The 25,585-nt window shown below is 36.7% G+C and overlaps 1 protein-coding gene across 4 annotated transcripts in view; it reads left to right on the forward strand.

Moving 5' to 3' along the window:
- The window catches only part of NUBPL (NUBP iron-sulfur cluster assembly factor, mitochondrial), a 76,581-nt gene that overhangs the window by 46,452 nt on the left and 4,544 nt on the right, over positions 1 to 25,585 (forward strand). For all 4 annotated transcript variants that reach the window (XM_058026344.1, XM_058026347.1, XM_058026345.1 and 1 more), the window contains 4 exons: positions 561 to 654; positions 11,354 to 11,439; positions 16,952 to 17,072; positions 21,018 to 21,100. In XM_058026344.1, coding sequence (XP_057882327.1) covers positions 561 to 654; positions 11,354 to 11,439; positions 16,952 to 17,072; positions 21,018 to 21,100 — 384 coding nt within the window. The remainder of the gene's footprint in view (positions 1 to 560; positions 655 to 11,353; positions 11,440 to 16,951; positions 17,073 to 21,017; positions 21,101 to 25,585) is intronic.

Raw genomic sequence — 25,585 nt, forward strand, 5'->3', positions numbered from 1 at the left:
TTATTTTTCTTTTTCCCAACACCTTTTTTGCCTAGGAAAAAAATACAGTACTGATAGCTCTAACTTCATAATAACAAAACAGAAAAAAAGGCTCAATATGTATTAGTAAATAAACTGTAGTTTGAACAAGTGATAAGAAGGAAGGAAGGTAGTCTTAAATGAATGGAAATAACTCCTAACTGATATTTGTTGCACAAACCCCTTGTTTTTAGCCTGAGTTTTACCTAACATTTGCTTCTAATCCATGATTAAAGAGCTTAAAGTAAATATCTTAAGTTATTGCTAATATTTTTGGGGGAAATTATTAAATAATAATTATGCCAGTGAAGTGAATGATAAAGTTGCACTCATAGTTTTGAGTCATCAGCAAAGATTGTCTCAGGAAAATAAGGTCTTGATCCTGTGCTGAAGGTGTGACTAAGAGCCATCTCAGTATTATTCTTTTAGAGGTCCTTGGTTCACTTGTTTACATTACAAGAAACAAGGACTGCAGTAAACCACAAAGTGCCCTAAATAAAAATATGTAAATTTCCACATATGTTTATATTGTTGTCTTCTAGGTTGACTGGGGTCAACTGGACTATTTAGTGATTGACATGCCACCTGGGACTGGAGATGTACAGCTGTCAGTATCACAGAATATTCCAATTGCAGGTATGTATATTGCTTGACTGCTTCAGAGATTTGTAATTCATTAGGTTTGGTAGCTTTAGAAGAATCTTATTTTAAAGCACCAGTCAAAATTACTTTTTTTTTTCTTTCCAGCATGCTGAGAAATTGTTTTGTCAGTTGTGTGGTGTTGGAAACATTGTCAGTGATTTTTAATATGTTATCATTACAGTTGTGTTGCTTTATTTTAAGCTAGGTTTTGAAAAGATGGAGAAGTCAGCTGTAACTCTTGAAGGAAAGACAGTCTTGCCAAAACCTGCTGAGTTTTGTAGTAGAAAATTCCCTTCTCTGTACATACTACATAATAAAGAGAATAAAATAAAAGAGTGATTCATACCCATTTTCTTAGATACAGTACCTAGTAGGTTGCATGTGTCAATAGCAAAGCAGGAAGGCCTTTAACTCCCAGGGTTTTAAGCAATGAGGTGAAACATGACTGTGGCGCAGAGGTTTTTGCTAAGGTAGAATTTAATTGAATAATGTACATAAGGGCAGTAAAATTATGCAGTTAAAGAGTTGTGGCTTTATTAGGGGCTTTTTAAGGTACAGTGGCTATTGATAATTTCTGTTACTGCAGTGCACCTAAATGTCCTGATTTAACATAGAAATGGTCATTAGACTCTTGATTTTCGAGAAATTGTTGTGCCCTTTCCCCACAGAACTCTGCACTGCTTTTGGCAATGTGAGTGGTTATGGTGCACTGGGTCCTCTGGGACAGAGAGGTGATGGAAATTACTTTAATCCTGTATGTCTTGTAAATTTTGCTGATGTCTGATTTTTGTTTGAATTCTGAAATGGCTTCACTTTGTTCCTACAGTTGTTCAGTTCAGCTTACTTTTTTCATCAATCCTAGCTTCATAAAATTAGGAGTGATAGCATCACTTTACATTTGTATTTCCCATTAGTTGGTTTTGTTGACCGTGCTGAAGTTGACTCTTGCAGTTTTAAAAAAACAATGCAGTCTGCTTTTGATGAAGACAAACACAGCAGACAAGGAGTGATAAGATATGTAATTCCCTGTGTTCTTACTGGCTTGATGAATTTGTGATTTAGGAAGAGTTTTCTCTCTTGTTTATTGTGGCTATTTTTCACCCTCACTGGAAGGATGTGTATTACAGCTTGAATAACTTCTTCTTTATTCTTCTTTCTTCTTTCTTCTTTCTTGTTTTGCTTGTTACTTGCTTTCTGTTTCTTCTTTCAAAGAGTCCATCGCATTGTTTAGCATGCTTTTATTTTCTTCAGCTTGGTTCCTTTCAAAGGTGTGGAAGAGACTGTTACAGATCTTGATGATCATGTCTTTGGAGCAGTGTACAGAATTGTGTTGGTTTTTGCAATTTGTATTTTCTAAGCACTCTGTCTTTTACTTTGGTACAGAAAGTATTTGGTGGTGTGCAGCTCTGTTTCCTTTCTGGTTTTCTTATTCTTTATCCTTTGAAGATGCCTTGAACAGTCATGGTGTTAGTGGAATAATTTCTCTGTTTTTCCTCAGAGACAACATATGTATCTTAGTTTAGTAAATTTAAAGTGCATTACCTAATTTGCATGAAAGTTGTTCTTTGATTTGCATTCATGCATATGTGAGATACTGTATTTGCATTATGATTCTTTCATTATTAATCTGTGGCTTCCTTGGGATAAACAGTGTAGAATACTTTAATTTTGCCTCTAAAAAAATTTACAAAACCTGCACACATATATTATTGCCAGCCACTTATAGAATTTTCTTTGAGTGAGAGAAGGAGCCCTGGTGAAGATGTTTTGTTTGTGGCAGGTTTGCCCAGATGGGGCATGAAAAGCTGTAGCTTTGCAACATCTGAGCATAAGAGAGACACTGCTAGGATATGTGAAATGATACTGGGTTTTAATTTTACAGGACTGGTTTCTTTTCCTGCACCACAGGTCCCATAGCTTTCTTGAGTCAAAAGGAGACTAGAGGAATACTTAACAGGTGTAAGAACAATACGAGATATGTCTTATAATTCCAGTAGTCAGCCTTATAATTCCAATCTCTTAAATAAGAAACTGTCAGCCTCAGGCAACCTTGACTGAGGGAGCAGTTTTGTGTGGGTGCATTTCCTTTGAAAGAAGGTGGAAAAGGAAACTACTGTGACTTTTGGTTTTATTAGTCTTAGTCACCTTACAAGGAAACACATCTTATTTAGTGTATTATTCTTTAGTCATCTGTAACTTTGCTCATGTTGCAGTCATTCTTCAACAAACTCGTAGATGAGGAATGTTATAATAGCTTGAAAATGTGGTACCCATTTCTGCATAAACACCACTGCTTTCTTCAGATGCAAATTTGCTTTCCAAATCCAGGGTCGGTCTGGAGAAAATGGCTTTGTTCTTGTCCATTGTTATTTAATCTGTATTGAGTTCTGCTTCCTTCTTTAGTTTTTTGTTCCATCTTTTGCATGAACAAAACTTCCAGAAATGGGTTCTTTAACATGTATTGAGCTTGGCAAAATTAGAAACATCCTCACATGTTTTCCAGCTTTTTGAACATTTTATAAACAGAGGTTTAGCTGATGTTATCATGTTTGCTATCAAGATACAGTGTGAACTAATGATATTATGAAAGAAAAGGCTTGTGCTTCCTTTGCATTACCTAGTTGCTAAATTGAGAAACTAACTCGGTGGATTTGTTTGGTCATTTAGCTAAAGGAGGCATAAATGTAATAAATATTATTGGAGATGGATAATTAGCCTCTTTAAAGACTGGGAGAGCAGTTTATTATTCTCTCCCTTCAGCGTGGGAGGGCTGTGTGGGAAGCAGCAAGAGCATCTCTGTTCAAGAGGCAGTCTCAGAGCCCTGCACAAGCACTTGTGCCTCGTGGAGAAGCTGCATTGTGGGGGCTGACCATTAAATTAGGCTGTCTGCTGCCCTCTCCTTGTTAACGTTCCACTGAAGTCAGTGTTAGTGAAGTGTGACAGCTTGACAGCTCTAGAGACTGATCCTGTCTCAGCTGGCAGAACCAGCTCCAGGTCAATGCTGGAATTGTTCCATTTGCTAAAGGTTTGTCATATCCCCCTTTTCTTTGGATATTGAGGTGCCATAGCAGTGAAAACCATTAAAAGTGTACATCTGCCCAGTGGGAAGCTGACTGAGACTAACAAATAATTTCACATCTTACTGAGCAGTCTTTTAATAATTACAGTAATGAGTATTCAACTGACTGTTTGTAAAAGAGACAGAAAGGTAAAAGGCTTTAGGTTTTATTTCAGTGCTCCTAATTTTCCCACCTTCTGAAAGTAGCTTTTTTCCCCGTACAAAGCATATGTTTTAATCATTGTGATAATAACCTCTGAAAAGGTTGTTAATAGGAATAGAAAGACAATTAGTCAAGAAAAGCAAAGGGAAAGCAATGTAAATACTATTTTGTTTCTCAGGTTCTATAAAAGCAGAAGCATTGTCATTGTTAGTCATACAGGAAATTACTTTTGTCACCTCTCATATTTAAAATCAACATAACACAGAGTTTGTACCATTTTTTAATTGCCTTATCCTAAAAATGGTGTAATTTTTCTGAATGTTTGCATCTTTCAGCAATATGTATGTGTTAATTATCTCCTGAATGCCTTTTTCAGGGTTGGCTGAAATATTTATTAAAGGAATTTTTATTTCTTCAGATATAAATTTTCAAAGAATTCTGATTAATAGGATTTCTTTTGGCAGCAGTATTTAATAGATTATTTTAAATAAAACAAAAAAGCATATTTTTTTCTCTACTGGTTAAACATTAAAAATCCTATTTCTATTCAATGTACATTGAATAGAAGAAAGTAAAGGGATGCCACCGACTTGAAGATATTTGGCATTTTTAAATTCTTTGTCATGTGACCACCATACTTGCAAATCAGATTATTTACTCATATTTGTGGCAGTGTCACACAGACCAGGGTGTAGTCTTGTGCACAGCTACTTAATAACAGTGTGTGGGACTGAACAGAACCAGATCTTGGCTCAATATATAATAACATACAAGAACAGAGAGTTGCAGGTGATGAGTAGACTGTCTCTTCAGAAATGAACATTTAAAAAGTAAATGGAGAATTTAAAATCAGCTTTAAAAAAATACTGTTGATGTTTTATAAAGCTGTGCATGATTTAGCATGGAAAAGAATTGTGACTTGTATAAGGGTGACTTTTGAAGTTATGTGAAATTGAAAGCTGAGTAGGTATGGTGCTGTTCTCTTGTCTTTTCTAAAGAGAAATGATCAAAAAAAGCCCAGTGCTGCTGTACACATTGTGTGTAGCATACAGTTTAAGAAGTGTATCTGCATTCTGTCATTGCTCTTTGGGTAAGTGTTTGTTTACCCCTTGTTGCACGTCTCTTACTCTGGTGTGCAGCACAGATGCAAGGCATCTGATCTTTCCTTTTGCTTCAACAGTAATATACAATGTTTTCCTCCGTTTCTGAGCTTGCTTTCTTCTTCTGTGGTAAAGGTACATAATTAGTTTCTGCAGTAAATTTTGGAAGCTGTTTTATGGGAGCCTCTTGGGTAATAGTAAATTTTACTTGATCTAATTCTGAATGGCAAATATTTTTAATATCAGATTTTGATGTAGATTAACTCTTCATTTCATGCCATATTTTGATGTTTTAGATTGCTGTAGGAAAAGAAAGGCAAGTGGGTTTAGGATAGATTGAAAAACAGAAAAAAACCCTGAGTTGCACCAGTGGGGATTTTCAAACAGTTCTTTGTATTTATCCAAATATAATTTGCGTGTTGAAATAGTCTGCTTCTGTTGTCAAAATAAATGCAATTGACAAATGCTAATTATTGTCAGGGTTATTTTAGCTTTGGACACTCCTGGTGCTTCATTATGAACTGTCAGACTCAGTAGACTCTGTAAACTTAATTTAGAGGCCAAAATATAGTATGAGTTTACACATTAATGCCTCACACTCTTTCAATATAAATTTAAATTTCATTCTTGGCTTGTGGAGTTTGATTTAACACACATTGCCTGTTGAAGCTGAATTGATAGTGTATTCAGTGCAAGTTCTTTAAATTTTATTGTTTCTGAAGAATAGTTTCCTGGTATTCAGGAAAAAATTGTGAAGAATAGAGGCTTTGCAAACTGAGCTTTCTGAGGTCTGGCAACAGTGGCTAACTGTACGCTAAGTACTAGATCAACTGCAATTGCCTTGTTAGTTTTTAGACCAATTATTCTGAATAGGAAGAGTAAACTAGCCTGGTGTTCAGCTGACAGTTGCTAAAGGTGAGAGAAATCCATATGAATAATGGTACTGTATTTTCTCCTCTAGCTATTTCTTCTGAAAAAAAGTAAATGTTCAAATCTGCTTCTTACCATCCCCACCTCCAAGGGAAAAAAAGTAAACAACAGAATGGTTTGGGGAGCTGATTTTGAAGTAATCTCACTGTTATCTTTTTCTGCAGTAGAAAAAGACAGTTTACCCAGTTCTCCTCTTCGGTTTGGGACTTCTCATTTAAAGAAAAAATAATATTCATTTATCAGAGAGACTATTTGGACTTTACTCTTGCTTAGTACAATTCTCAGAATAATCTAGACATGATTGGCAAATGCCCTTGAAAGCAGGAGGTGGAATGGAGTTGAGCAGAAAAATGCTAATTCAGATAGCCAAGAAAGAGTGCAAAGTGGCAGTGTCTGTGAGGAATTAGCTTTTTGATTTAGACCTGTACTTTGCAAATATTGCTTGTTCACAGATTATGAATATTTTCAGTGTTTTCACTTCATTAAATAAATACTTTATTGTAAATTGCATTCGTGTGACACATTTGCCATTACCAAAACCAAACATTTTACCACAGTGAGAGTTGTCCTTCCACACCTTTCCCCATGTGATCTGGTGTGAAGTGGATGATATAATACTTACTGATCAGTATAGATGAGGGCAGTTTAGCTTTAGGGTGACAGCTTTATGCCGCTGACAGTTCCACTGACCAGGAGGAAGAATATTGGTGTAAGATTTCTGTTCTTTTTTCATGTGGGCAAGTTGGTAGTGTCCTGATTTTTTATTACCTGCTTAGTTCTTGGGCAAAAGAGGATGTGTGGAAAAGTCCCCTGTGTGAGCAGTTGCTCAATGACTGCTCCAAGAAGAAGGTAGCAAGCAGGCTGGAGGTGTGATGCAGCCAGGATCTAGCCTTTGGGACAGTTCTGAGCTGTATTACGAGGTTGAAGTGAGGATCCTGTAATGCAAAATCACACTTGTGGCTTTTTTAAGTTGCTGTTTGTAATAAGATGCCACATGCAAAAGCTGAAGAAACTTCTTTGTAATGTTTATCCTAGAAGATGAACCATTTTCTAATGTTAGTTTATCTCTAATTGTTGCCAGTTGAAATTACAGCAAAGACAGAAGTCTTTGTTCTTGCAAGATTTTTTCTGCATCTTCAAGTGCAAAGATGTATCTGTAATTGCAGGCAAATTTAACAGAAGGTCAGAGGGGCTCTGAAGAGATGCATGGTAGAGAAGAGTCAGGTTAACCAGGCTATTTATGACCGGAAGATATCATCTAAAAGTTTGAATTTAATGCAGTGGAAAAGGTAGCACAAGCTGCAAGAAGTGCACGAGTGATGTGATCAGATCAGGCCATCTACAGCTTTACTGAGGCCTGAATGTGGTTCCTTGCTAAGAGTGTTCAGTGGCTGTCAGGCAGCAGATACGATTATTCTGTGTCTTTGTCCTCCAGAACTCTGTCAGTCTCTCTGGTCAGTTATACTTCACAGCTTTTGAGGTGACACTGCTTGCTAAGAGGCTGATATAGGACATGGTCTAATAGGTGTGTGTGGTGGGATCCTTAATCTTGGATGAGAGACACATAGCTTCATTATGAAATCTATCTGTGAAGACACTGGAGGGGAAAAAGAATATATTAGGGGCATCTTTTTCATCCTAAGGGAGACCTTCTACACTGCAGCTGATGAGCTGCTTTTTAGAGATCCATGTTTTTTGCTTGGGTACAAATTGACTAATAACTAAGATTTGGTGACATTTCATCTTATGCTTTGTATAGGTGATATTTTCTATACCCAGAAATGATAGACTGTTTAAATGCTTGTAATTTGCTGAGCACCAGTCCACCAGGAAGGTACCAATGTGCTGTGTAGGCACATCTTCCTTTTACTGAGGATTAAGGACCTGGGGTTGAAGCAGAAAGGCAAACATCAGTGGTACAGGGTATTGTTAGTTCTGTCTCTAATGTGTCCTAAGGATTAAAAATACAGTTAACATAGTTTTTACTAATGCAATCTCCTCTGGGGTGCTGAGTCCAGTTCTGGATCCCTCAGCACAAAAGAGTCATGGAGCTCCTGTAGGTAGACCAGCAAAGGGCAAAGAGGAGGAGATGGCAGCATGTCACCTGAAAAGGTCAGGGGCTGTTTAGCCTGGAGAAAACTGAGAGGGGATCTTATCAATGTATATAGGTATCTGAAGGGAGAGTGTCAAGAAGGATCTGGGCTCTTCTTGCTGGTACTGAGCAGCAGAAGAGAGGCAGTGGACAGAAACTGATGTTCAGGAAATTCCACCTGAACATAAGTAGGAACTTCTTTAATGTGCAGGTGATTAAACCCTGAAGCAGGCTGCCCAGGGAGGTTGTGGAGCCTCCATCACAGAAAGTACTCAAAAGTCATCTGGACAAAATGCTTAGTAACATACTCTAAAGGACACTGCTTGAGCAGGGAGATTGGACTGGGTGATCTGCAGTGGTGCCTTCCAGCCTGATCTGTTCACACATTGTGTCATTTGGTGAACATGTATCAGCTTTTTGTCAAAGGAAATACATAAAAAGCAAAAAATAAATGGAACGCGTGAGTAAGTAGATAAGTCAGTTAAACATAAATGTACTCTACTTAGATATCCTTAGTATGCTCAAGGCACAGAAATTATTTTTCTGCACACAGCTGCAAACACAGAATTTTTAGCATGTTCCAGTGTGCAATGTGATCAGTATTACAGTTTCTGCAGCTTCGCTGTTCGATTTGTCAGCCTCAGTTTGTCTCATTCAGACACTTTTGTAAACATTGCGCATATTGCTTCAAGAGACATACTGTGTGCATGAATTCCATCATATTTTGTTACTTTATTGATCAAAATAACTCTTTACTGCTCGATATTCCCGTTAACTGTGTAGAGTCAAGATAGCAAGGAAAGTGTAGGCTGCGTCCTTTTCTTGCTTATCATTTGAATAATTTTCTGAATTAAATGTATGCAAACTTATTCAGGGAGGGGAGCACTGTGAAAAGTTTCATTTGCCATATTTGGTTGCTAGTAAAGGAAATAATGCTGCAAATAATTTGAATTCTTGAACTTCAGGTTGGGTTTGTTGGACTAGCAGATGTACCAAAGAAAGAGAGAAGACACTTGCTTTATAGCGTGTTGGTGTAAATCAGTACAAGTTGGCTGTGAATAAATTTTGCCTGTAACTAGCTCAGAGTAAAAAGGAAAATAGGAGATAAAAAACTCAGCACCCTCAACAGCAGCTTCTTGAGCACATTAGCTTTCTTTCTATGGAAGAAGCCATGGAAATTGTCCACAAGCATAATTTTAATTCATGTATTTCAGGAGCCAGAAGTTTTTTGTGCAGACAGTTGGTGCTTGTGGCAGCCCAAACGGTGCCATTGGGTTGTTTTGGCATTTTTGGTTTTTTTCCCTTTGGATGAGAATTTGTTAGTAAAATATATCTCTCTGTTAAGCTGCTTGTGGTTCTTGTGGGTGTTTTTGTTGTGCATAGTCTGTCCTTCATGCCATGCCAATTATTAGATTCTTAGAACAATTAATAATGAACCAGAAAATGTAGACTCCAGTCTCCTTGACTGCATATTAGGTTCTGTGAAGATCCAGGGAATGCTGAGCCAGCATCTTCAGAGAAGAGTGTGAATGAAAGTGTGTATACACACAAGACACAAGAAACAAAGCAGTAATGAGCATTTTTTTCAAGTATTGAAAGATTTTTGTTTTATAAATATGCAGAAATCTCAAGGACACTGAATCGCAATTATTTACTTGTGGCCTGTGCTTTTAGGGAAAGGTGCATTCATTTTGTGGAATTAGGTGCATTCATTTTGTGGAATTGACCCTACATTTCAGTGCTGCTTGTAAAATAACCCTGTGTTTGGTGAAATGAGGAGCTAAGGTGATTTCAGTGTAACTGAAAAGCTTGCACATTATTCTTTGTGATGCCATTGGACACAGGCTGGTTTGGGAATATCAGCAAATTATTTGGATGCCAGAGTTTGAGCAAATAGGGAAATTGCATTTGCTTGGTACATTACATGTGCCATTCACTTTTTGGACTTGTGTATAATACTGTGTAAGGCAGAGATTGGCAGCTTTTCAGGAGTGAGGTGCCAGATTGTATTTTTCTTTCACAAATTAGAGGTTAAGAATGCTGGCTGAAAACATTCAAACACGCTGTCAGGCGGTGTTTGGAAACGGCTGGCAGTCAGCAGGCAGGATCCCTCCCGGCAGCAGGAGGATGCTGCAGGGGCAGGGCTCCTGTCCCAGAGCTGCCAGAGCCACGAGTGCTCTCACAGTGCCAGGGCTTCTGGTGCTCTGGTCCCTGCCTGCGGCGCCAGGATTGCGTGCCTCTGAAACCAACCCACGTCTTCCTCTGCCATGGACACAGAGGACTGGGAGCTGCAGCCCCAGCAGGAAGCTGTCCCAAGCATCTTGAGTTCTCTGTTGTAATTGCTGTTAGTGTGAAGTTTGGCATAAATTTCCTGTGCATAGTTGGCATAATGTGACTCTACAGAAATCTTCTTGTATTAGAGACTTCTGACACTAAATGGTCAATGTGAAACCAAAGCTAATCAATTGACCAGTAATGCTCCCTTGTACATTACATTTTTATAAAGTAGGGACAAGTGTGAACAATTTTTTGTTGCAAATTTTGAGGAAAGAACATTTGAAACGGCTGAGCAATTAGAAAAAGATGCTCTTTGTGAAGTCATATAGTATATTCTGATGTGTGTGTTGGTTTTTCATGCTATATTAATCAAGAAGTAATAGCAGCATGGGACAGTAACCTGTAGGCTTACTTTACTTTAGAATGTAACTTAGACAAGGAGCTCTGGCTGCTTTGTGTGCTTAATAACTCTCAGGAGTACTAATTATCAGGTAACCTGGAGCCACATTTGAACAGTGAGCACCACTTTATTCAAACCTAGTGCAAGTGTGCATCTATTGGCCTCTTCCTTTGTGATATCCCTTACACAAATGCACTAGTGTCTAGTGTGGCATGGTTCAAGAAAGTGTAGCAGGTCTGGAATACAACAATCTGATTACAAGCAGCTGCCTCCTGGTTTTAGAGCAAGGCTTATTGTTAAATTAAAAACTTTCAAATATAATTACGGCATGGGATTGTTACTGTGTAGATATTCCCAGAGTACCACCTCTGCAATCTGTCAGCATGTGGATGGTTGTATGATACTAGATAATTTTTCTCATTTGGAAAGTATAAATGGTTTCTACATAGAAAAAGTTATGATGAAAGTATCTAAAATACTTTTATCACTTGATATCATATCTCAGTTATTTTGATCATTGTATAATAAAACAAAAGGCATAATTTTTCTTCCTTAAAAGCATATAACCATGTGACTACTGTGAATTTAGCAGCATATACTAAATATTTAAAATATTTAGCAGAATAATTAATAAAATACATTTTAATGGGATTTCATGTTTTCTTTAACCCAGGAGCTGTGATTGTCTCCACTCCACAAGACGTGGCTTTATTGGATGCACACAAAGGAGCTGAAATGTTCAGAAAAGTCCATGTACCTGTGAGTCTCTACATGAAAAATACCAGTAGATTTTTCTTTTTCCAAAATGTAAAAAAAAAAATTCCATATGCAGCAGTAGGTTCACATTCAAAAATCACTTGAATTTAATAAATTCTCATTAAAAGGCTTAGATTCCACCTTACATCTGTGTCAGGAACTTGGTTATATAGAAAGGGGAGAATTTCCTTAGGCTGAAGCCATAATAATAAATTATTTGTTTTAAATCTGTTTGTTTAATCGCATGGAATAGATCAGATTGCTGAACAGAATATCTTAGGAAGAAGTGCATGCCTTTCAGTTATACTGTGTGTCCTCATTACATGTCCTCTTCAGCACTGTCTCTGTTGGGGCTTCAAGTTTCATGAAGTGTAGAAAAATCATTTATTGATTTTTTTTTAAGAAGCAAACTCGAATTTTGGTGGAAATATGCTTCTATCTAGTTACTTTGCGATTTGAGGGGCTCTGTAAGTATTGTGACAAGCAGAAGGCTGTCCTGTCATTGTTTTTCCTGAGGTTTATAGCTTATATCTTAGGTTACTTGTGTGAGAAATGAGAAATCTAAGAATAGCCACAATTAAGTGAAAATATTAAACAGGCTAACATCCTTGACTTGATATTTTCTCCGGATGCTACAAGTTGCTAAGTAACTGAATGTAGTACTCTAGAATATATTCATGTAGAGATTCATTTTTAAATGGGCAGTTGATGAAAGAATATGATTTGAAATGCTTCCTTATCATAAACTGTAAGGAAAAAAAGATGTTTTCTTGTTTACCTGTGTGAAGGTCGCTTCTACTCTTTGTTAAGAAAGGAATTTTTTTCATACCTAGTGTTTTCCTAATTAAAAAAATGCCACAGAAAGTTGAAGTGAATGCTTTCCCTTTTTTAATGTACAGGATGGCTTAACAAAAAAACCACTTTGATGAATTCCTTATTACTAACTATTATTTAAGCATATTCGCATCAAAATGAAAGCATTGTAACATTTATAATTTGCTGCCAGAAAGAAAACAGAGGAATAACATACAGAACATTTTGTTTTGATTTTGTTTGGGTTGCTGAAATGATGTAAAATGTTGGGTTATTTTTCAATTTAAATTGTGTTCAAGTTGGTGCTTCACTGAATTTTCCTTTTGTTTTAATGAGAAATTTCCAGAATTTCTTTCTAAAGCTGTTTGGTTCAATGTCCTTTGAAGAGAATGGCATGCAAGAAAATCGTGTGTTCTAGGATGGGCTTGGCTAATACTGATTTGACTAGTGGAAGATAAGATATTAAGTATGATCTGTTTTGGTTCATTGGAATTATCAGATGTTGTCAAATCAAGTGAGAAGTCACAATAAAGCTGTTACACCACATGTTGTGTTTGAATGCGCTTGAACCAGTTATCAGGCCTTACCTTTTTCATTACCCTGCTTCATTTTATTCTCCCTGCTTCATTTTATTCTGCCCTGTATGAACATTATAAAAATATGTATAAAAATTGCTTGAGTTTTAGGCAGCTTCTGCCTATGTACTACATTTCTAAATGTCAACTAAATATGAGGATCTAAAGAAAGTGAAGTGACATAATTTTTCATGGACAACTTCAGACCTGAGGTTTATGTCAAAGAGCTGGAATCTGAAGGTCTGTGCTAAAATTACATATCCTGATTACATAATTAACTGATCTTCAATCTTTCATCTTCCAGAAAGTGCTTGCAAAGAGCTGATTTTTCAAAGAAGCAGAGAGGCTATAGGTTGCTGAACTCTGAGTATGCTTTCCTGTATTTAATGAACTGTGGTCTCTCTCATGTACGTACAGACCTATATATATATTCCACCTTCCCCTCACACCCACCATTATTAGTTATGGAAGGCTCAGATGACATGTGTAGTATTACCACAGTAAAGTCACAGTTTTTAATGTTGTTTATTGAAATTGAAGTTGAATGACTTAAGGAACTAATGAAAATCCGACAAGGAGAGTCAGCATTAAAAGGAGGTTTATGGGGCAAAATTAATATTTTCAGTCTTAGGACATGGTCACTAAAAGAGGAGTGACATCTCTTGTGCAGTGCAGCACACCTACACTTACAGTGAAGGAGGAATTTGCAAAGTGTTGCTGACTCCTATCACAAGTTTCAAGATTCTTGTCTGTTATGCGAGTTTGGCCAGTGTTTTCTTGCATTCCTAAGGGTGACTCAAAGTGAATAGTTTTGAGTATTAAGGAGAAAAACTGCCTATTTCCACTTGCTGAGGCTGAGTTCAGTTCATCATTGTTTATCTTATCAATCATATCCCTGAAAGAAAAGACAGGGTTTTAGTTAAATCTGCAATTTTTCTGGACATTTCCTTGAATTTGAAGGTTATGCTGTGGATTTTGCAGGTTTCAAAAAAACTGCTTTGATAAACTCAGCTATGTATTTCCTTCAGAGTTGTATTAAAATGGCTTATTTGGCTATGTTCTTACTGGTGTTTCTGAAGCATCCAGAGTAACCAGCCATGATTATGGCTTCATGTTGGGAGCAGATATTAGAGACAGAAATTGCTCATTACAGGATGAAAGGTAGGAAGACAGAAATATTGTGCATGTTCACTTGAAGCACTTCAATGCAAAGTGGCCGACTGACACAGGAAGCTGATGGCAGAGGAACTGTAACCCTGGTCACTTCAGTCCCCATCAGTCAGACCTCAGCACCAGCTATCTGTCCTTAAGTACAGTGAATGACTGCAGTGGGTTTCTCAGGAATTGTCTCCTAATGTAAATACAGAGAACTTTCATTTGATCACTGTATTTTCTTTAACTTAGAAGGTTGTGTATTTGGATTTAAGCATGATTTATTGTGTAACCAAAACGTTTGCTGAGCACAAGAAGTATGTAAACATTCAGAAACTGTGTGCAGATAACTCCTAATGAAAGGCTTCTTCATTTCCTGTTATTTCTTGCCAGATGCTTCTTTGCCATTTAAAACAACAATTAGACTAAATGGAATGCAGCTCCATGCTGCTGCCATAGGTTACATAGCTCCTGTATAGTTGTGCATAAAAGTTTTCATGTCATTGCTGAGCCAAATTTGCCAAGCTCAACAAGAATTAGAATAGAATTCACCCACACTTATGAAATAGTTTGTGTAGACAGTAACAGCTGCTTTGAAGCTATTACAAGTCTATTATTTGAGCAGGAGAATGAGGGTTATTACTGACTTCATTAACCAGACCTATTCCTTTGTAGATTTAAAAGCTCTGAAGGTCATAAGGAGCTCCCTTCTGTAAATATATGTGCAGAAAATTGCATGGTAAAAAATCACTTCAGCAGTAAAGTTGTGTATTTGGAAATATTCCATATTATACTTAGTATTTGTAAGTGGCTTCTTCATATTCCAGATGGATAAATTATATATTATTAAATATGCTCTATTTATTGGCTGACAAACAGGACCAACACAGAAAAATTAAAATTATTGTGTAATGATGAAGTGTCATTTCCTTTTAGTAGTGTTTGTTTAAATGGAAATAAAAAAGGACAGTGTTTAAGGCCTCTAAAACTGGTCTAGCATCAGTCCTGGCTGAAGGACTTCTTAGTTACTAGGTTATTATAAAATGAACAAAACAGCTGTAATAATGCTTAACTATTCACAAAACAATAGTAGACTACATAAAATTTTCTTTGATGATAAATTTGCTGAATCATAAATGTTGGATGAGTGCTTTGAAGAGAACAGAAAGTTCAAACCCCAAGATACCTGAAAATGAATTAAAGTGTAAATTTCAAATTACTTCTTTTTTCCCATCTTTTTTTGGCCTTTCAAACATGGCCTCCATGTATCCTGGTGAAAATAATATTTTTTCTTTTGTCAAAAATACATCTTTCAGTGTTCTTCAGTTTACCAAGAGAGTAAAAACTCCATGACTTGACTTTAGGGGAGAGCAGGATGAATGCCTGCTTAGAGGTCATCCGTAGAAGGCTGTGGCTGTACAGCTCCCTTTTTGCTGTCCCTGCACCTTATACCCTTGGATATGCAGTATTTAATATTTCTACTAATGTAAGATCTGGATGATAAAATTACCTGTAATAATGTGCCGGTAAATAGAGTCTTGTTCCACTTGCTTCTCTGACAGTCCCTGGGAGAGAGTAGAAAAGGGGGAAAGTCAGTTTGAGGTGTTAAATTGGAAGTAGGTAATTTTTATTTCAAGCATGTTATTTCTTAAAATATTCCTTGCTTTAAACCATCTGAGAATTTTATGTAAGTAAAGGAAGATGTAGCAAATATGCTCTATAAGAGGTGGTATAGAAAAGGTGGTATAGCAAAAACAGGTGACCACCTTTTGATAAATTTCAGCTCACAGCTAAGGAGACTTACTATGATATTGTAAGTAACATACTTTTTTATTTTAAGTTTCGTGCCAGGAGTTGTACGTTCACTTTTAATTAAATATATTGGTTGGTCACACTGAACACTGCTGTTTCCTCCTAGATATCCTTCATTAGCATAGTGGATATATTTCTTCTCTAATAACTAGAGACCACCTTGTTCAAGCACAAAACTAGAAGGTTCAGGAAAATGTAGAAGTACAAAATGCTACAAAGTAAATAGCAACATAAATTGTGTATTCTAAAACTCAGCTATAGTGTTTGTGACATATCTAGGTACTGTACAAATCTGAAAGTGAAATGTTGTAACATTGCATCTCTTAAAGCGGGTGTTCTGTTCCTTAGCAGGTGATACAAACTTCCACCCTGTGGCATTTGAACACTGTTTTTGTCACTTCTGAAAATTTTGATCTGACTCAATGTAGAGTTTTGTTTACTATGTGAATAGAATGAGATTATTAGCATTATTTCACATTGTGAAGGAAGATTTTTTTGTGTGAATGACTTGGCAAATTTTTATTTGACGTATTTTATAAGGATGACGTTGAAAACCTGGCATCAGTGGAAGGGTACCCAGGATGTGTGTATTAGATTTTTATGCTATGGGTTTTGCCACTTAGTTTCACATAAATATTTCTGTTGTTTGATCTTTAAAATGTGTTTCTGCTCTGCAGAAGAATAACAAATCTGGTCTTTTTGAAAACATTTCCCTACCGGATAACTTATAAAAATGCCTTAAAAGCACGTCTGATTGTGTAATTTCTTGTAATGATATGTTTTTATTTTCTCTTTCCTGAAACTGCAAAGGACAAAACTGTAAAACGCAGCATGAAAATTCTTCCAGTATTCAGAGTTTGAAAATGAAATACTAGCAGGGAGAGTTCTTGGCAAGTTTGGTTTGTGAAAGAAGTACTTTTTGTTACAAATAAGGCTGGTAGTCTTCAAGAGATATAAATGTGAAGAAATTGAAGCAATGCCAGATGATGGGGCCACTGAGATGACTAATAAGAGCTGATAATGATATTAATGGGTCTGATTCCTGTTTTAAGTAACCACTCTGTGTTGGTTCTTAGTGGATAATCTATTCTGTATTATCAGAGATTAACATGGAAATACCAGTGCTTCGTTTGAGCAATCTTTCCTTTCCTTTCCTTTGACAGGTTTTAGGACTAGTTCAAAATATGAGTGTTTTCCAGTGTCCCAAATGTAAGCATGAGACGCATATTTTTGGAACTGATGGCGTAAAAGATCTGGCAAAAACTCTTGGATTGGATATTTTGGGTAAGAATATGGAAATGGTTTTATTTTTGAAGAAAAATCTAATGGTGTGCATGAAGCATTAACTGCATGATGAAACTGCATAATCTAGATGACTTTGGATTCAGACTGTTTTCAGATGTAATGGAACTAATAAGCAGTATGCTGTGTTCCTTGTCAGTCTTGTAATGGTGATGTTGACTGCATATGAAAATTCTTGAATAGCATCTTAAATCTCTGCATTTACAAACAATCCAGAACATTAATTGTTTTGATATCAATGTGCTATATTACCTGAAATTTGTTATGTGGTTGACTGTACAGCAATTTTTGCAAATAACCAGGAATTCTATTTAGTCTTAGGACAGAGCTAAACTCTGTCTAGTAATATCAATAAATGTTTTTTCATTTATTTTGTTTAAATTATTTTTGTTTAAATATTGACACAGCAGAGGCTTTATCTCAGCCTTTTGGTATGTAAATGGGTCTGAAAGCTGGAGACTTTTTACAAAGGCAGGCAATGATAGGGCAATGGAGAATTAGTTTAAACGGAAGGAGGACAGATTTAGATTAGATATTAGGAAGAAATTCTTTACTGTGAGGGACTGGCACAGGTTGTCTAGAGTTAAGGGTGCTCCATTCCTGAAAACATTCGAAGGCAGGTTGGATGGGGCTCTGAGATACCTGCTCTACTTGAAGTGTCCCTGTCTGCAAAAGGGGGCTTGGAACTAAATGATTTTTAAGGTCCCTTCCAACTTAAATCATTCTATGATTAGCTATGATTAAGCTGTCTGTCATGCCTGTAGGCTAAAATATACATGGATCTTTAAAATATACATTACTGATTTAAAAAGGCATGGTTCAACCTGTACTGTAAGTAAAGAATATAACACAGCGTAATTAAGTTGGTAAATGGGGTAATTGCATGTGCTAATGATGTGTTTCCATGTATTACTCTAATTATCTCAATGATTTTCCATAGCTAATTCATTAAAAAGAACCAGGAAGCTCACTTAGAAAGATCAACACAGAAACATCAAGGTCTGACATAGACTTGAGATAGCAAGGCAACAGATAATTAAAGACATGCTTTTGGGCTATCTTTTAGTTTTCTGAATATGTAATGAGTTGTGATCAGAGCCCAAGGGGACTTCTACAGCCCTGGGTTATGTGGATGGATGCAAATGCTCTGCAAGCAGTTGAATCAAACGTGCATTTAGATACGCAGGCACAAATGATGTACCATGGCATTGGTCCCATAGGTGGTTTTTGTTATTTCCTAAGAGTGCAGAACTGATTGTGATTGGATTTAATTAGGAGTGATGTGAGAGATGTACAGATTTAGCAGGGGATAGATGAGATGTACAAAACAAAGCAGAGTGAAGTTTAACTTCAAACTGTCAATGCAAAACCAGACTAAGATTAAGAATAATGCCCCGAGGGATAAATTTTGAATTACAGTACTTGATCTGATTAGGATGCTCCTCCTTCCAGGGATGACCATTACATAATAATACCATATGGCACTGTAAGAATTACTGCTTACGGATTTTACGGTAATCCATCCCAAATGGAAGTTCTATCTCAGTATTACTTGAATTCTGCCCAAAAACCTTGAGAACATATTTTTACATATATATCTGTAAAGTGCGTATATTTAAAATTAGTAATTCTAAGTTTATTTTGCATATATTTTCTGACACCTGTGGCTGTTCTGTTTGTTTAGATAAGCATCTAGTCCTTCTTGGCAACCCAACAAGATGTTTATCACCCAGCATTTGACAAATTCTCCAAGCTAACTATGTGCAGGATTGAAAAGTATCATCCTTCCATTTGCTCAGAGTTGGCTGTCATTAGTATTACTGAGTACCTTAGTTTTGTTTATGACAGAAGACAATTAGCATTTGCCAGGAGTCTTTCAAGTAAAATCAGTTATTTCACATACTTACGATTTTCTTTTATTTTTACTGTTCTTTAAAGGAATATGTGATAAGGTTTGTGAGAGAGACTTTGTGCTGCTGATTTTTCTTTCCCTGTCTCTGAAATTTTTTTCCTGAAGTTTGAGAGCTGTAACCATGACCAGAAAGCTATGCCATTGGTATGCGTGGTACTGAGATAATAATTTCTGTGTGTTCTATGCTGACCTTTGCAATTCCTGACTTTTTTAACACTATCTGGTTCCTGACCATCAGCAATGACTGCCAGATTTTTAAAATTCTTTGATTTTTCTTCCTACAGTAAATTTAAATTATTCTTTATTTGCAATCAGCAGTAGTTGTTAACATCAGAAGAACTTGTGATGTTAAGTTCCCATCCCATTGGGTTGTGAAGAATAGTGCAAAAGTTTTATCTTCCTCAAACCCATACCATCCAAACAGCTGTGCAGATGGTTTTGATGTCTTCTGCTTAAATTATAAATTTTCAATTTTTTAAAATTATAATGCATTTTTCTTTATCTTCTGACTGCACTTCTTACAAGTTCTGTTCTTACAAGTTCTTACATATTCTTACAAGTCCTGAATGCTCCTGTAGTACCAGCACATGTTTGAAAGTCCGACGAGGAAAAGAGAGAGGGTGCTATTTTGTAAATATTGGAGATTATTATTAAGCTGATATTGAAGAAGTATTTTTTTTTAACAAAACATCCTTGGGAAAAAAGAGAAGATTAGTCTCTATGTAAAATAAGAGTAGGAAGTGAATGTCAGGGAGATTTACAAATTACTGTTATTCAATTAAGAATGTTTATGGTTAGAAAACTTTCAGAGGACTCTCTGAATTTTTTAAAAAATGAATACATGAACAGACTATTATACCTAAATTTATTCATGACTGAAATAAGTAAGAAAAAAAAATTGAAGGAAATGGTCTGTCATTATCCTAAATAATAATAAGGCTGTTCAAAGATTCAACACAGTAATCATGGAGCCAGTGCTTTTGTGTTTACTATTTGTTTGTTTTTGTTTGTATTCCTACTTGCTTTGTGTTTGGGTTTTTTATTTCTTAAATTTTGTCAATTTTCATACAGTTTTTTAAACTGTTTCATTTTCTGAATAGATTGATTCTCAGTAATTTACAATGGCCTTGATTTGAGTTAAATCAGGTTGCTAAAATGTATGAATTAAACTTACACGATTTCTGATGTGTCAGGATTGAACTAAGGTAGGCTGTTCTGTCTTCGTCTATCCATAATGTAAAGTGTAGCTATGTCTTCCAGTTAAAGAAAGTTGGTCTTCAGTTCACCTCAAAATTATTTATGTAGCAGTAAACATAGGAATCTCCAAGTTTTTTGTAGTGGTGAAATCTGTGTTGCAGAAAGTATGTCTCAGAATGGAACAGGGCTGCTAATTGATTCTTCTTTAGAACGTTCCTTTCCTCTCTGGCAGTTCCCTGCTCATTATAAAAGCAGAATATAAAGAAGATTTCTGTTGGAAAGAAGAATGAACTGAATAGCTGTCCACCTTTTAATTGGATCCAAGGCCTAATAAGGACAATAACAAATGCTATTATTTGGAAATTAAGTATTCAAAGAATTCTTTGAATAGTGATTAAAATCTTAAAACGGCACTGAAAAGAACTTACAGTGAGGAGATAGACTGAACAGTAAGTTGCATGATGAACAGTTGCCTAACACTCAGGCAATTTATTTCACATAAACAAAATAATTTGTATCTCAGCCTGTATTTTTGTGTTTGAGGCAAAAAGCCCTTCCTTCTGTAATAAATGACTAAAGCATGGTCCTTTCTATTCAGAGAATTAAAACTCCTAAATATGTTTGGCATTATTCATTATGGATGTAGGGAAAATATACCACAGCCAATTATCATTTTAAATGCTAATTTTCGGAGCTAAAGCAATTCAAAGAGTATAGTGAATGGGAATTAGATTTCAAGTTGCTTTAGGGTTATTTTAAGGAAACATTTAAGAAATACTAGGTCTTCACATACGTGTGTCTTGGTATTTTTGATGCAGGAGACGTTCCACTGCACATCAATATACGGGAGACATGTGATTCAGGACAGCCTGTTGTGATCTCTCAGCCTCAAAGTGATGCTGTAAGTTTGGTGCACTGCACTTAGAACAACAGAGAGCTCTCCTCTAAAAGTGAATGGAGAGTGCTGCTTCTTATTGCTCTTTGGAAAGAAATGGGTTTTTGAGTGAAGTAAGGAAATAAAGTAAAAGAAGGTAGTAGCAGTAAGTAACTCAGGCCCTTGGTTTTTGAATGCTGGTCATCTGTTCTGCTTCTGTGGGTTTGGTTTTGTTTAATTAGGCTGAATCATTCAGAACAGAGATTTGATCCAGGTCCTGGCACACTAAGAGGAGGTAGGTCAGTGTCAAGCCTCATGAGACCTTGCAGCTGATGTAGTTCCTCTAAAGCTGTCAGTTAAGCCTTTGGTAGCTGAGCCTGGAAACTGTCAAAGGGTCTTACCCAAAGATGTTTGGAACAAAACTTCATATTGTCAGTACCTGGGTTGTTTTCATCAGGAAGTGGAGCAATTTGCACACAAGAGGAAATAGATTTTTTCAGTTTATTTACCATAGCATTCTGTTGTCACTGGAAAATGCAAGTTGGTGGGGTGGTGGGAGTCAAATATGCAAATCTGTAAAGAAAAGTAGTTGCACATATAGAATTTCATTATTGCTGATGGAGTAAGATTTCCCTCTCTGCTGTTTTATTTCTCTGCTAGAGTTTGTCTGCCAGGCTCTGTAGGGCAGGGTGCTGTACACAGTATCTGGCATAATGCAGCCCCACTCTCCTCTGCTGCTTAGAGGTAAAGATATATAGTGAAAACAATTATTAGTACTGATAACAGATAGTAGAATCAACTCACAATAAGGTAGACTGTACCTATGGAACATTTGAATATTAGTAGCTTTTTCAATATCATGATTGAAATGTGTTTTTTCCTTCACAGTATTTTAGAAGGAAAAAAAAAGGAGGAGAACATTGACATTCTTAATCCAGTGTTATTAACATACTGAACAGGATTCTGGAAGACCAGTGATAGTCTCAAAGTTGTAGTTTTGTTCTGAAAGAGAAGTGGCGTGTTGACTTCTAATTAAATGCCATGTTTTTGCTAGGTTTGGGCAAGGCCCATGCTGTGGAATAATGTAGTGATCTTGAGTCTAGGTCTATCTGAAAAGGAATCCCTATAATCCATATGGTAGCTTCTTTCTGGGAAGTTTGATCAGCAATGTGAAGTTTTGAATGGATGTATGGCTTTGGTCAAAGCTGAAGTAAAACAGCTGGGAAGCTAAGGTGGAGGGCTCACAGTATCTGAAGTGTGTAATAACCAAGAGTCTGTAGCCTGCTGGGACTATTGAGCAAAGAATTCAGACATGTATGGGATAGCATTCTGAAAATAAAAAGGCAAGAAAGTCTCTTGTGTTGCCATCTGTTCCTCCTTTAACGTGTTCTTGATAACAAAAGTATGGGTTATAATCACCATTTGTGGCAATTAAGTTAACTATGCAGAAGAATAAAGATTGACAAATATGTGTGACTCTGGGGAAAACTTTTAATGTCCTTCTCTGCCTTTGTGTCTGTGAGATAGTAGTTCTCCTCAGAGAATGTGTTTTTTAAAAATGTCACAAATCTCTGTAGAATGGAAAAGAATTTTCCTTCATCCCTGCTTTTCTTCTCATTTTAAAGATAGAAAAAATATCATTCTCTTATATTTTCAAAGAAATATTAAATTCTTAGCACATAACTGATGGTGGGAGAAGGCATATAAGGTCAGATTCTAATCTTTAAAACATGACAGTCATCACCATGTTTCTCAAATAAACTGAAATTGTGGCTATTCATGCATTAACAACTTTTCAGATAGAGAACAATGTCTGCTGAATTTCTCTGCTCCTGTTGCTTAAATGTGCAGGGGATTTTCATATGAAATTCTATGCTGATTTTGTTAGAACACACAAATCAAATACAGAATCATAGACCTGAAATAATACCTAGCAGATTCAAACAGTAGGGAATAGGGATGGTGATTGACTTCTTAGAAACCCAGCATGTTGTCACACCTTTTGAGCTCTTTCAAGCCTAGAATAAAATGGTTTCTAAAACATGTCAGTTAATACATTTTTGCTTACACATCTGCCATGGGGTTCATCTTGCCTTGCAGATAGATAAAAGTATACCTCTGACTTTACACAAGAATTTCAAAATGTCTAAGCAAACTTGTCTAAATTTATTATTTCAAAGCTTAGATGTAGTTGGTGGAAAAGGGATTTCCTTTTCACAAATGACAAGGAAATTACTAAGAACTAAAAAAAGAAATTACTTGTAGAATGGAACATGTGTGAACTTAGAAAGTTCTTCCTCAGGGAAGGCACAGAATACACAAGACTAATCTGCTTATGGAAAGTATTGAAGTTATAGGATAGGAAGTTTTGATGACTGGAGTTCTCTTTTGGTGAAGCTTGAGGCAGTCCCCTGGGAGAAATAACAGTGCTGCTAACATGATTTTGCTCTTGGTATAACATTGTCTGTGTTAGTGTTTCTGTCGGCTTAGTTTAAATTGTGGCTTTTTTTTGTGGCTTTTTCTTAATACTCTTCATTAATAAAACTTTGTGATGTAGAAATGGAATATTGTTGTACTTGCACGGTCAGCCTTACACAGCAGCTGAGAGTGACCCAAGAAGCTTATAATTTCTTTAATCAACGGGGAGGTCTTACCTTCTGGAGTGAGACACTTCTGAAGATTAATTGAGCATTTTTCTCCTCCATCACACTGTGGAGGTGGATTAGCTGGCCCAGGTTCCATTTTGTTGCTTACTCAAACAGATGCAAGAGTCACTGGACAGCAAAAGCTGGTAAACAGAAATCAGGAATGCTGCTAAAATGGTAGAACTGGGGGGAAAAAGGCAGGGGAAAAGGTAGAATAGGGACAACTAATGAGGAATCACTGAAAACAGGTGATATTGATCATGCTCAGATGTACTGGATCTTCCTATGGACCATGGAAAAGGAGCCAGCAGCAAAACAGGTGTTTGGAAAGGCATCTTGAAGCTTGCAGGTAAGCAGACTAGAGGCACAGCAAGAGTTATAGAACATGGTTAATTGCAGTGGAGTTAGTCTTCCATCAGAGGAGCTGCTTAAGTGCCCAGTGAACTCTCCATCACACTGGGAGAATGATAAATAGAGGTTCCTGAGAGCTCTTCCTTCTGTGAGCATAGAGCCCAGAGACTTATGGAGCAGTTGGTGGTTATCTTGTGAGGAATTCCTGCTAGAAACTTTGGGTGTATCACAGCCTGGATGGCACAGTGGATTTATCAATACCTTGGCAGAACAGACAGGCTGTCTGTGATTGTTGACCACCAAACTCCCACCTGTCACCTCCTACCTCAAACAAGTACAAAATACATTTGGTGTACCAGTATGTCCATTCACATCCTACATATACAGGTGAAGGATTTTGAGTCCAATAAATTGCACACTGATTTATAAGGGGAGAGAAAAAGCTCAGTCAAGTGGAAAGCAGGGGCACAAGGTACCAGCAGTCTAATGGAACGGAGCAAAATAAGTCTGGTTAATCATCCCTTTTTAATTAAATCAGAATGTTACAAACTTTGCTGTGGTGTCATCCAAACAGACAACTCAAATTTGTATTCAGAAACACTTTGTCTCTAGAATGCTTATGAAAAGGTGATATATAAGTAGGGGAAAAACATACAGCCTTTTAAAGATTGCAATAAGTAGTTGGAGAAAGATTTAAGTACTGGTAACAAAAAGTCATAGAATCCTGTTTTGTGGTCTAGTTGTCATCAGTAATTCCATTTAGTGAGTGGTCAATGCAGGGTGTGATATTTTAAAAGAAAAGCAAATCCTAAAGAAGGCTGCATGGTATGATTTATAATATGTCTTTATCATCAAGGCTTCCTTTGAATCATCACAGTAGCATTTGGTCCGTGTAGGTTCAAATCCTTCATTCAGGGTGTAGACAGTACAATGCATCATCAGACCCTCATTTATGGTTCTGTCTGCTGAAGAAAAGGCTGAGTGTAGGATAGTCTGTTTGAGGGATGTTAGTATACTGCATTTGATTTGCACTGTTCTCTTTGGCCGTGTTTTTTGGGCAGGATGTGTATTTAGATGTCTGTAAGGGCACCTTGGGTTAGCAGCTGGGGCTGTCCCTAAGAATGGTTTGGCTGTTACTACTGCTGATACATAGGATTAATAGGAAGTTTCCCATAAGCACTGAGAATTTTTCTTTGAGATTTTAGTTTCATAAATCCAGCTTACTTACTAGTCTCCTCCATTTCATGTTACAATGTATGGATTGACTTTTTCTGTCTCAGTAAGTTTGCCTTTCTGACTTGAGACTTCATTGTAAATTTGGCAAGAGTTGCCAGTACATGCAAAGAAGAATCTTACTGTGGAGCTGCCCAGACGAAGGACTGGTAGGGAGTGGGATAGTCTCTGGACCTCTTGTAGCAACAAAGAATTTCTCTGGGTGACATGAAGCTTGTACCTGAAGTAGACTCATTTAAAGCTGCATTTGTCATCATGTTTTTAGTGCCAGCTGAGCTGACCA

The sequence above is a fragment of the Melospiza georgiana genome, chromosome 6 (genome assembly GCF_028018845.1).
Source record: "Melospiza georgiana isolate bMelGeo1 chromosome 6, bMelGeo1.pri, whole genome shotgun sequence".
Lineage (NCBI taxonomy): Eukaryota > Metazoa > Chordata > Aves > Passeriformes > Passerellidae > Melospiza > Melospiza georgiana.